The sequence below is a fragment of the Callithrix jacchus genome, chromosome 1 (assembly GCF_049354715.1).
Source record: "Callithrix jacchus isolate 240 chromosome 1, calJac240_pri, whole genome shotgun sequence".
Taxonomy (NCBI): domain Eukaryota; kingdom Metazoa; phylum Chordata; class Mammalia; order Primates; family Cebidae; genus Callithrix; species Callithrix jacchus.
In genome coordinates, this window is record NC_133502.1 from 148,341,818 (window position 1) to 148,355,365 (window position 13,548).

The window sequence follows — 13,548 nt, forward strand, 5'->3', positions numbered from 1 at the left end:
GAGGATAAGGACAGACCAGAGCCTTTTCCTCCCCCAATAGAAAAGCTATTGCCCTATTTTCCTCCACGCTTAAAGGGACCTGCATCTGTTGGCTCCATTCAGCCAATATCACCCCCCACAATGGGATTTTATAGCTCTTCAGGATTTTATCTATTGCCTAGGGCAAGCACACATTTTGCAGATGAGAATATTTTAGTCCTCCTTCTGACTTCTGGCTAACATTAGGTCAGTGAAGTTCTGATTGATGGAGCCAAGGAGTTCATTTAGGGCAGGGGAATGTATTACATATTTCAGAGGTTTCTCCTGATGGAAAGGATATTATCAGTCAGTGGACAAAGAGATGCCACTGTGTAGCATGAAAACATAAGGAGAAGCTAAGATGAAAGTTCAGGGTTTAATCTAAATGCAGATTGCATGGCTAATATAAGGTCAGTAGAATTATGTTAGGGTTATTTCCCAAGAATCCAGGCCCCATAAAAAGGACCAAGCAGCATGTGAAATCTAAGGAAGAGTGATTCTTGGTGGTCTTAGATCTAGGCATATTCTCATAATTTGTAGGTAACAACTGAGTTTGTGATCAGACTTCCATACCTGAGGTCCTGTTACAGGAAAAGAGTCTCGATACAAACCCCAAGAGAGGGTTCTTGGATCTTATTCAAGAAAGAATTGAGGGCGAATCTGCCGTGCAAAGAGAAAGCAAGTTTTTTAAGAAAGTAAAGGAATAAAAGAATGGCTATTTAAGAAAGTAAAGGAATAAAAGAATAAAAGACAAGAACACCCCCCTAGGGATGCTGGTTGCCCATTTTTATGGTTATTTCTTGATGATATGCTAAACAAGGGGGCATTATTCATGCCTCCCCTTCTTAGACCATATAGGGTAACTTCCTGACGTTGCCATGGCATTTGTAAACTCTCATGGCACTGGTGGGAGTGTAGCATGAGGACAAGCAGAGGTCGCTCTTGTTGCTATTTTGGTTTTGGTGGGTTTTGGCCGGCTCCTTTACTGCAACTTGTTTTATCAGCAAGGTCTTTATGGCCTGTATTTTGTGCTGACCTCCTATCTCATCCTGTGACTCAGAATGCCTTAACTGTTCGGGAATGCAACCCAATAGGTTTCAGCCTCATTTTACCCAGCTCGTCTTTAAGATGGAGTTCACACATCTCTGACAGTCACTCTGACCTAGGTCTTTGTGTTAGTTTTCATGTTTCATGGATGCTGAAACTAAAATGGCTCCTGCTAAAATACCATCCCCATCCTCTTAGCCACCACTCATTCTTTCTTTCTATTAGTTGGTGGGAAACTTTATTGAGAAGGGATTTCTCTAGGTGCATCTCAGAGGAAACATGTTTCTGTTTTCTAGAACTGACCCCTGTACCACTTCTTTCAGAAACTCTCCTCATTAGAGGGAGAGCTGAAGATATCTGTCTCCCATTGAAACTCTTAAAAAAAAAAAGAGAAAGTTTAATAATCCTCAGACAGTGATGATTTGATTTGTTTCTATAAAAATGTATTCTGTATAACAGCATTTACCATCTGACTGCTATATTTTTAAGGAAACAATGAAATTTTTTGTAACTCAGTTTCCATTTATATGCTAAACCTTGAATATGAGACGTAAGTAACTGCATGAATTAAGATGTGTACTGCCTCCTGGAATAAACATATGTTAATTACAAACCAAAAGACCAAAGGAAAAATTGTTCTAACTGTACTTGCTGATCTATAGATAAAAAGAGATAGTAGCAATAACCCAGTCTCTGTTAATGTTTCATCAGCAATGCACCTTGATGTACAAATGTCAGAACTTGGCACTGCCTTTTACATTTATTGACATTCCAGTCTAGGCATTCTACCATCCCATCAGACCATTCCCACATGGCAGGTCCAATTGTATCTTGTCTGTTGTCTATATCCACCTTGTTTCTTGGTTGGTTACCATCAGTGTAGTGCTAATTTTTACTTCTCATACATTGACACTAGTCAGTTGATGAACACCGTGTAGACATAATTTTTGCCAACTTCTGCTGACTTTCAGTTAATAACTATCTGACAGACTCACCCCAACACTGATGGAATATTCACAGTACTTGAATTTTTCTAAATTGAATTTGGGATAAAGAAAGATTCAGTAGTAATAATCACAGTGTGTTTTATGATCACAGTTGTTTTAAACACTGAGTATAGACTTCAGTCTTAAAATGATGTTAGATATTTGGATTATGTCTCTGAATAAAAATTGAGAATCCCACTTTGAATAAACCAATTACAAAAATATGTTTTAGAGAAAATTGGGGACATTTGATTATGAAGTGGTCCTTAGATTTTACTAAGGAATTCCTATTAACTTTGTTAGTATAATAATGACATTGTGGTTATGCCCATATTCTTTACAGATGAATACTTAAACACATAGAGATGAAGATGTTATAGGAAAGTGGTCCTGATCCCGACCCCAAGAGAGGGTTCTTGGATCTCTCACAAGAAATAATTCAGGGTGAGGCCACAGTGCAAAGCAAAAGCAAGGTGTTTTGTTTTGTTTTTGAGACAAAGTCTCACTCTGTTACCCAGGCTGGAGTGTAATGGCGTGATCTCAGCTCACTGCAAACCTCCACCTCCTGAGTTCAAGCAATTCTCCTGCCTCAGCCTCTTGAGTAGCTGGGACTACAGGCGCACACCACCACACCTGGCTAATTTTTTTTGTATTTTTAGTAGAGACGGGGTTTCATCATTTTGGTCAAGTTGGTCTCGAACTCCTGACCTCATGATCCGCCCGCCTTGGACTCCCAAAATGCTGGGGTTATGTAGGTAACCCCCATCTGGGTACCAAGGAAGAAGAGCTAAGCAGATCCCTGGCACAATTATTGCCTGAAGAATATCTTAGTTTATAGTGTTACTACTCAGTTATTTCTTTGATATAATCCTTTATATATAATCATGTATTAGTTTATAGTTGGAACAATTAGTGCCTGAAGAATATCTTACTACTCAGTTATTTCCACAGATATATATAATTATATCTTAGTTTATAGTCAGAGGAAGGTCTAGAGCAGACATGGTACAGAGCATAATTTAAGGGAAAAACAGACCAGGACAAGAATCTATGGCCTATGCGGTAGTGCCCCTGCCTAAAAGGGCATGCGCTACATGGCAGGCTGGCCCAGACGTCAGCATTCAGTATCGTAAAGATACCTGCTGTATGGCAGGCTTGGAGCAAGAGTCACTCCTCCTGTAAGGGAGTTGTAGTATCTCACGTCCAGTTCTTGTGGAAAGCTGGCCTCAGGTTGGCAAGCCTGCAAGCATCCGAGGGCTTAAAACCCCTCCGGTATAATCACACCTAGGTGGCTTGTATATCGTGTCAGCTCTGTTGCTATGTACTGACTCAAAGCATTCTTCTATAGGAATCATTGGAAGCTGCCAGCAGGTGACTGTATACCTTGTCAGCTCTCTTGCCACTCTGCTGACTCAGAGCATTCTCCTATAGAATTCCTTAGAAGTAGCCTGCCCTTAGATAAGAGATGTTGCACACTGGAACCTCTTCACTGTGCACGGCCCAACTCCTTGCCTCGGTGAACTAACGGGGGTGGACCCTTGCTGTGCACTGCCCACCTCCTAGCCTAGGTGACCTAATGGGGGTGGGCCCCTTGCTTACCGCTCATGTGAATGTCTTGACCCTATCACTATCCTTAAGATGACCTCCCTCACTACCCTGCCTCCTAACCTATACCCAATAAATACAGACTCTCCTGGACGTTCAGGGCCTCACCTGTCTCCGCTTAAGTGGTGTTGTGCTTTCTTTGTCCTTCTGTGTCTTGTCTCTTTATTTCTCAGATCCAGCGCCTCAGCACAGTGATAGGGGACACCCCACGACCCTAGTAGGGCTGGACCCTGCAGATTACAGACGTGTGGCACTGTACCAGGCCACAAAAGCAAGTTTATTAAGAAAGTAAAGTAGTGAAAGTACAGTTACACCATAGACAGAGTAGGGTGTTCCCAAAAGTAAGAGGAGGAACGCATCCACCCTAGGTACAATATTTGTTTATGTACAGGATAAAAAAAGATTATGGGGAGATATGCTCTGCTACAAAGGTTTGTGATAAAGGATTCGTTTTCTTAATTACTATATTTTGCAAGAATCAATATTTAAAGCAAAATTAGGAATGCCTTTGTTCTCAAGATATCAGGATATTAGGATACTCCCAAGTCTGAATCTGTTTAGTAAACATTCTCTATCTGTTCCCTTCAACATCTAGAGACTAGGAATAGCTTTCTGGGAATGCAGCCCAGCAAGTGCCAACCTCATTTTCCTAGCCCTCACTCAAGATGAAGTGAGTCCTCTGGTTCCAACACCTCTGACAAAATGATAGGAGTTCCAAGATTAGCTGTAAAATACTCCAGCAAAAATAAAAAGGAAGGGCTAGATGAAGCAAATGTAGCAAAAAATTGTTAAATTTAGGTAATGAGTATGTAAAGGTTTATTATGTTATTCTCTCTACATTTTTTATGCTTAAAATTTTTCATAAGAAAATATAATTTTTTTCAGGAAAAATGTTTAAGAGATAATTTTCAATCCAGAAGTAGCCTGAGAGGTCTAGTTCTTCCCTTCTTCCTTCCCCTCAGAGAAGTTAAGAGAATGCCCAGGGTCACACAGGCCCCCTGACTCCCAGATCAGCATTCTTTAGGGTATATTAAGCTACATGTTATTTCCTTCTATAATATTTGTAGGTAAAGGAATAATTTTGGCCCTACATTTTATAAACCAGATTTGTTAACCCATGTTTATATATTATGTAAAGGATACTACATATCAATAATTATAGAAAAAAATGGTCAGACTTACCAAATACGTATGTTGTTTGCACATTGATTTTAAAAATCATCTTATTCTATAGGAAACATATTAAGTAATAGATATATGTGTTGTGGAAGGATTACTGAACTGGGAAACATGTTATCTTAGTTCTAGTCTGCATTCTGTAGAAACAGTTTACATAACCTTTGGTAAGTTGCTTAACTTACTTTCTGGATCTGTTCATCCATTTATAAAATGAAGGTATTGAACTAAATGAGCTCTAAAATTTAATTTAGCTCTAGTATTACTTGATTTAATGACTCCATGAAAATTTTTTCCATTAGAGAAAGTATAGTCATGAAAGGCATTTCAGAACATGTAGCAACAATTTTTTTAAAATTCTCCTGAATTTAAAAAATGCTATCTACTTATAAATAATGTTTTAAAGTTTATATAGATGCCTCTACTTACAGCCTTCTGGTCCCTGAACAGTAAGTGACGAATGAAGCTATCCTAAAATGGAGGTTTCTTAATTTCAACGTTTGGGGTTTCCTCCCAAACTCAGTTTCCTTACTAAAGTGATCAAAACACTCTTAAAGTGAAAACCTCTTCCTTTTATGTTTTAACTGTGACTGTTAGGTAAGTTTTGAAGAGAGATCATTTCTTTTCTATAATTGGATGATTTTCTGTGACTAATCATGCATCTATATAATCATCCTTTTTTCTGCCTCATCTGATGTTTTCTCCTAAGACCTCTGATGGCACTGGTCTGGTCAAAGTCATCCTGAGAGGAATCAGCATCAGTGGTAATCATGGGATGGTCATAGATACTAGTTTGGGTCCTATGGAGATCATATTTTTGATAAGCAGCTGTGGTATTGCAAACCATACAGCAGTAAATTTCCTATAATAATAACAATCAGAGGTGACATTTATTTACTGCTTCCTTTGGGCCAGGAACGTCACTAACCTCTTTACACTTATTATTCCATTTTCTCCTCCTACCAAGATTGCAAAGTATTACATTGTTTAACAGATGAGGAAAACTAAGACTTAGAGATGTAAACTAAATTGTTTAAAAAGTGACCATCATTATTGCCATTGTAGGATGGTAGAATTTTGGGGATTTTTTTACTTCAATTTTTGTATTTTTTTTTTAGTGTTTGAGTTCTTAAAATCTATATAATTTTGCAGCCAGGCGCAGTGGCTCATGCCTGTAATTCCAGCAGTTTGGGAGGCCGAGGCAGACGGATCACCAAGTCAGGAGATCGAGACCATCCTGGCCAACATGGTGAAATCCCGTCTCTACCAAAAATACAAAAATTAGCCAGCCATGGTGGCATGCACCTGTAATCTATCTCAATTACTCAGGAAGCTGAGACAGAAGAATTGCTTGAATCCAGGAGGCAGAGGTTGCAGTGAGCCGAGATCATGCTATTGCACTCCAGCCTGGGCAACAGAGCAAGACTCCGTCTCAAAAAAAACAAAACTATATCATTTTGAGAAAGTAATTTTTCTTTAAAAAAGGAAATCATATCTCCCAAGATATGAACAGTGGTTAATTCTCAGGGTGGGAATATGGATGATAGCTATTTTCTTCTATGTATTTACCCAATTTTTTATGTTTCCAAAATTTAAAAAGAAATATTTTTTAAAAAGAATGAGCTGGGTGCAGTGGCTCATGCCTGTAATTTCAACACTTTGATAGGCCAGAAGGATTGCTTGAGCTCAGGAGTTTAAGGACAGCCTGGACAATATGGCAAAATCCCCACTCTACAAAAAATATAAAAATTGGCTGGGTGAGGTGGCTCACACCTGTAATCCCAGCACTTTGGGAGGCTAAGGCGGGCAGATCACAAGGTCAGGAGTTGACCAGCCTAACCAATATGATGAAACCCCGTCTCTACTAAAAATACAAAAAATTAGCTGGGTGTGGTGGCATGCACCTGTAATCTCAGCTACTCAGGAGGCTGAGACAGGAGAACTGCTTGACCTCAGGAGGTGGAGGATGCATTGAGCTGAGATGGCGCCATTGCACTCCAGCCTGGGCAATAAGAGCAAAACTCCATCTCAAACACACACACACACACACACACACACACACACACACACACACACACACAGACAAAAATTAGCCAGTCTTGGTGGTGCATGCCAGTAGTCCCAGCTACTTGGCGGTCTGAGGTAGAAGGATTACTTGAGCCCAGGAGGGGTCAAGGCTGCAGTAAGCTGTGTTCGTGCTACTGCACGCCAGCCTGGGCAACAGAGTGAGACCCTGTCTCAAAAAAAAAAAAAGAATGTGCTGAAAACAGCACACCTAGAAAGTTGCCATTTGAGATTCAAATATACAACAATATGGCAATAATATTCATTCTTTCTAAATAATGTATTTATCAAAACAATGATGTATGTACACTGCACAAAATTTAAAATAACGTTCACTGAAGACTCAATGTGCCTCCTGCCCCTGCCTCTGAGACAGCCAGTTTTCTCCCCAGAGGCATCACTGTTAGCAGTTTCTTAGAAAACTTCTGGAAGTGTATTTTTCGTAGATAAGCATACAGGAATATTTTTTTATGCAGATAGAACATGCCATAAAAACTCCTGTTTCTTGCTTTTTTTTTTGTCTTCATTTAACAAGGTGTCCTGGAGATTGTTCCTTATTTATTCATAGATAGCAGTAATGACTGCATATTACAGATGTCCTCATTATATGGACAGCCTGTGCATTGTTTAAGCAGTCCTCTGTTGATAGATATTGAGGTTGTTTCTCTTCTTTTACTGTAACTAACTGTACTTCCATGAGTAATCTAGTACATAAAGCATTTCACATGAGAGCAGATCTGTAGGATAAATTCCTAAGAGTAAAATGGCTATGTCAAATGGCATATACATGAATAATTTTGATAAACATTGCCAAATTGTCCTCCCTAGAAGTTGAAGTAGTATATGAGAGAGCCTGTCTCCCTCTGTCCTTGCCAGTGCAGTGTGTTAGCAACCTTGCTGATTTTTGTTAATCTGATCATCAGTGAAAGGTACTCTCTCATGTTAGTCTTAATTCATATTTCTTTTAAATGAGTGAGATTGAAGTTATCTTTATATGTTAAGAAGTATTTGTATTTACTCTTGGGGGAACTATTGTCTTTGTCTTTGATGTTTTCTTTACCCTGTAAAGTTTTGTTATTTTTATGTTGTCAGATTTGTCAGTCTTCTGACAACCAAAGCCAAACCTTTTATGGTTTCTGAATTTTTTTTTTTTTTCTTTTTTGGAGATGGCATCTCATTCTGTCACCCGGGCTGGAGTGCAGTGAGTGGTGTGATCTCGGCTCACTGCAACCTCCACCTCCCAGGTTCAAGCAATTCTCCTGCCTCAGCCTCCTGAGTAGCTGGGAATATAAGTGTGCACCACCACGCCTGGTTAATTTTTGTATTTTTCATAGAATCGAGGTTTTAACCATGTTGGCCAGGCTGTCTCGAACACCTGACCTCAAGTGATCTGGCTGCCTTGGCCTCCCAAAGTGCTGGGATTATGGGCGTGAATCACTACACCCAGCCCTTTTATAGTAGCCACTATGCCCAGCCGTTGTATGGTTTCTGAATTTCATATCCTTTTTTTAATAAAATACTTCCTGTATCATTTTTTTAATCTTCCTGGCTTCTTCTGGTACTTTTATGGTTCCTGTTTTAAATATTTAGATCTTTGCTCTATCCAGAATTTATTTTGGTATAAAATGTGGTATAAGAATCTCCTTTTTTTCACCAGATGGCTACCTGGTTGTCCATCACTATTTAGTAATCTATCTTTTCTGCAAAGACTTAAAGGGCCATTCTTATCATATACTAAATTTCTCCATTTGAAACTCTAATTAACTATCAGTAATCATGGGCTCAAATTTATGAATCTCACAATTATGATTTTCACTAACTTTTTAGATATGGACAGGGAATTATTTGGCACACAGGGAAGAAGGGAAGAGATCATGTGCTTCTAATAGGCCCCTCTTTGTGTGCCAGGGAGTAAAACCTGGGAACTGACATGGTTAGCAGCACAAAGCACCTGACTCACAGTCATAGTCAACCCTATTTTGTGCCCCTTGGAGGAAAAGAAAAACAGCCCTGGTATAGAGAAGGTGGATTTGCTTGGGGAATATTCCGCATGTTAGAATGAAGTTTCCTTCTGCTGCATAATATTTTCAGTTTAACTGTGCCTTGAACTACATTCTGAAATTTAAAAAAAAGGAAATCTTCCTCCCATTTCAGATACACACCCCTTGATTATGCTTTGCTTGGTGAGCGTCATGAAGTGATCCAATACATGTTGGAGCACGGTGCCCTGTCCATTGCAGCCATACAAGACATCGCCGCCTTCAAAATCCAAGCCGTCTACAAAGGGTACAAGGTCAGAAAAGCCTTCCGAGACCGGAAAAATCTCCTCATGAAGCATGAACAGTTGAGAAAAGATGCTGCTGCCAAGTAAGTGTGAACTATGCAGATTGCGTTCTTGCCACCCAGAATCAGGGTGGAAGCAGGGCTGGGTGGTAGGGGTGGCCAGGAGAAGGAAGCAGATGAGAATCTGAATTACTGTTGGTCCCTGCAACCTGGTCACCTCCTCCTCCTCAGCACTCCGTCTTCCAGGTCTAAGGCTGCAGTGAAGGACATAGGCCTACCCTCTCTTTGGTGTTGATTCTTCTAAATTAGTTTCAGCCCAGGGACAAACCACTGTCACTCCCACCCATGGCAGAGAGTTGGGGTTGGGACTGCTAGAATAAGAGCTGAAAAGAGATAACTTCTTTTCTTGCCCTTAAAAGAAACATATTAATCTCTGGCCTACTTTCACTAGACCAATCTAAGTCTGGTTTTAATTTGATTAAAGCAACCAACTTGTATAAATAGCTTACTCTCCTTCACTCATTTCTTAATACATCTGTACTGAATAATTTACTCAAGAAATATTGATTGCTTTGGGAGGCCGAGGCGGGTGGATCACAAGGTCAAGAGATCAAGACCATCCTGGTCAACATGGTGAAACCCCGTCTCTACTAAAAATACAAAAAATTAGCTGGGCATGGTGGCGCATGCCTGTAATCCCAGCTACTCAGGAGGCTGAGGCAGGAGAATTGCCTGAACCCAGGAAGCGGAGATTGCAGTGAGCCGAGATCGTGCCATTGCACTCCAGACTGGGTAACAAGAGCGAAACTCTGTCTCAAAAAACAAAAGAAAAAGAAAAAGAAATACTGATTGAATGCTTACTATACAGACAAAAGGCTTGGCTACAGCCTAGAGAGAAAATGGCAACTAAAAAAGCAACCTCTGACTCCAGGTTCAAGTGATTCTCCTGCCTCAGCCTCCCGAGAAGCTGGGATTACAGGTACCTGCCACCATACCTGGCTAATTTTTGTGTTTTTAGTATAGATGGGGTTTCACCATGTTGGCCAGGCTGGTCTCGAACTCCTGACATCAGGTGATCTGCCCGCCTCGGCCTCCCAAAGTACTGGGATTACAGGTGTGAGCCAATGAGCCCGGCCTAATTTTTGTACTTTTAGTAGAAATGAGGTTTTGCCATGTTGGCCAGGCTGGTCTCGAACTCCTGACCTCAAGTGATTTGCCCACTTTGGCATCCCAAAGTGCATGAGCCTCTGTGCCCGGCCTAGGCAGATTCTTGAAGGATAACTTCTTGGCTGTATCTCAAATGTTTCTAAATCTTGAGTTCTTCCAGCTCTTAAATCCTTCTATATCTTACCTACAAGGGGGAAGCATAAGTGTAGTAAATAATCATTAAAAGTAATAATAAGAGGCAAAATAAGTCATTTTAATGAGAAGTTAAATACCACTATGTACTGGAATGCTAATCATCATGTCAGCCTTCAGTAGATAAGATTTACAGAAACACACAATTTTCTGTGACTCTGAAGCTACTGAAGTAGATGGCATCCCAGGAAATACTATTTTGCACTCTTCTCTTCATGACCCCTCCCTTCTCTTCACTTTTGCCAAAGAATCCAGTATCAACCTAAAAGCCTCTGCACACCTCCCTTTCCAGCCTTCTTATAGAAGTTCTCTGCGTGTGAGTGGCAACTGTAAGTAGATAATACACATGACAAATTATCCTGAGTTGCAGGATAATTTGTAAATAGATGGAATGTTATACTTCCTTCTACTGATGTTTCCATAAACTCCAGTTTAATGTGTGAGAATCTATTTTCAGAATTTGAAGTCAGATCTATCTGACTACAAGGTGGGACTCAACAAAGGCAACACAACTGACTTTGTCCCTTAAGGGAGGGTGTAGATCTCCAGGAGTTAGACTTAAATGCAGAGAAACTGATTTCTTTTATTTCTAAAAAGTTATTTCTTAAAATCTAAGTCAGTGTTTAATTTTGCTTTTAATTCCTGTGTTAAGAAACAAACATCAGGATGCGAAATCAGTCCTTGCTGCTGCTGCCTTATTGACTAAGGTGGTCCAGGCACAGCATGTCACCTTGGTGTACCTTTCCGAGTTTATTATGTTAGGATGGCAGAAATCATCTTCCTTAAAATGAGGATGTGAAAAGAACTTATTAAACTTAAGTAAAGTGATTTCTAATTTACTGAAAGAGAATCCGGGAGAGAAAAAAGTTATGGTGATATTTACTAAGACAGGTAATGTTGGAAAATGCTATTTAAGGAATATCTATAATCCATTTAAAAGCACTTCATAATTCACACTGCACTGCCTATGTTGTTGCCAAAATGAACATTACTATAATTTACCTGCCAAAGCACACAGTTGAGTGTACGCTAAAATAAAACCATATTTATGTTGATCACCCTTCTTCCTTGAAGCTTGCTTTTTGCCAGTTTCTTATTTCACTTGAATCTCAGATCTCCTGCAACTCTCTGACTTTTCCTTCTCACGGCTTTTAAATTATTCCATCTCCACACTGCGGTCAGCCCTGGAGGCAAACTTCTTAGATCTACTCATGTTATACTTTTTTCCAATGAAAATCTATCTACTCTTAAATTTTAAATTAATTCATTCCTGTACGTAGCCCCCTAATCTGTCTCACATCCTGACCTCCCGGAAGTCTCATATCTTCAGTTGCCTACTGGGCATTTCTGCTATGCTTTTGTCACTTGGCAACACTTTAGATTGTTGGACATTTCCATTTGCATGTCCTGTTTTCACTATAACTTCAGACTCACTGTGTGAGTCTGCAACACACAGACATGCAAATGGAAACAGCTCATACCGCAGCCTGTCTCTCTTCTGGCCTTTTTATGTGCTTGCTAGTGCTGCTAACATAGATTGTGTGCATTCCTCCTTTGATATCCTTTTGCTTTCATTCCTCTGTGCCACCACCGCTATATACAAGCCCTCATTCTTTTTTTTTTTTTTTTTTTTTTTTGAGATGGTATCTTGCTCTGTCGCCCAAGCTGGAATGCAGTGTCTTGATCTCAGCTCACTGCAATCTCCATCTCCCGGGTTCAAGCCATTCTCCTGCCTCAGCCTCCCAAGTAGCTGGAATTACAGGCATGTGCCACCACGATTGGCTAACTTTTGTAATTTTAGTAGAGACAGGGTTTTACCATGTTGGCTAGGCTGGTCTCAAACTCCTATACTCAGTCCACCCACCTCGGCCTCCCAAAAGCACTGGGATTACAGGTGTGAGCCACCATGCCCAACCCCCTTGTTCTTTTTTTTTTTTTTTTTTTTTTTTGAGACAGAGTTTCACTCTTGTTACCCAGGCTGGAGTGCAATGGCGCGATCTGGGCTCACCGCAACCTCCGCCTCCTGGGTTCAGGCAATTCTCCTGCCTCAGCCTCCTGAGTAGCTGGGATTACAGGCACACACCACCGTGACCAGCTAATTTTTTGTAATTTTTAGTAGAGACGGGGTTTCACCATGTTGACCAGGATGGTCTCGATCTGCCGACCTCGTGATCCACCCGCCTCAGCCTCCCAAAGTGCTGGGATTACAGGCTTGAGCCACTGCGCCTGGCCAACCCCCTTGTTCTTAAATACCAGCCATGGTGCTCTGTAAGATCCTTCAACATTTCACTTCCACTTAAATTTCCAAGTCCCATTTCTCTCCACTACCACCACCCTCCCACTTGATGTCTTAGCCATCCTGAACTTCCTTCACTTCTTCACTTACCATGCTGTCTGGAAGACATGAGCTCCTTCCTGGCTAGTATATGTGATTGAGTATGTGTCTTAGAGTTACATCATCACGTCCAGTTTTGGTCACCCAGTTCAAACTCTTGTGATGCTTAAGTCCCTTCTACAAGAGGTTGTTCTGTGTCTCAAAAAAGTCAAGTGACAAGAAATCCTGTACCTCTCAAGACAGCATATTCCATTAGTGGAGGGCTCTGTCTAGCAAAAGTTATTTTCTACCCTTTGGTCTTGAAGCTACCCCTGGAAGCCAAAGAGAAAAATCTAAATACTTTTTCATAAATCAACTTTCAGATTTTTTTTAAATGCTTGTAACACTTCCATTGCTACTGCAGGTCTCCTTTTCACTTCTTAGTTAGTCGATGCTCCCTGAACATCACCAGATTGTTAATGGTTGGCCCATGCGTCTGGCTCATCTGCTCACAAAGTCATCTGGCCTATAGGGAATTACTTCCATACTTCTATTTCACGCCATTACACTTCTCAGAGCCTCAGATTTTCATCAGTAAAATGGAAAGAAGGTTTCTTAATTCAAGGTGGGCTTCAGGGATCCACGAATACCCTGAAATTGTACACAGCATTTTGTGTGTCAGGAGCACATATGCAT

The 13,548-nt window shown here is 40.5% G+C and overlaps 1 protein-coding gene across 6 annotated transcripts in view; it reads left to right on the forward strand.

The window, feature by feature from the left end:
* Positions 1–13,548, forward strand: part of INVS (inversin) — a 196,847-nt gene that overhangs the window by 156,898 nt on the left and 26,401 nt on the right. For all 6 annotated transcript variants that reach the window (XM_078373303.1, XM_078373324.1, XM_078373306.1 and 3 more), the window contains one exon: positions 9,051–9,263. In XM_078373303.1, the coding sequence (XP_078229429.1) occupies positions 9,051–9,263 (213 nt within the window). The remainder of the gene's footprint in view (positions 1–9,050; positions 9,264–13,548) is intronic.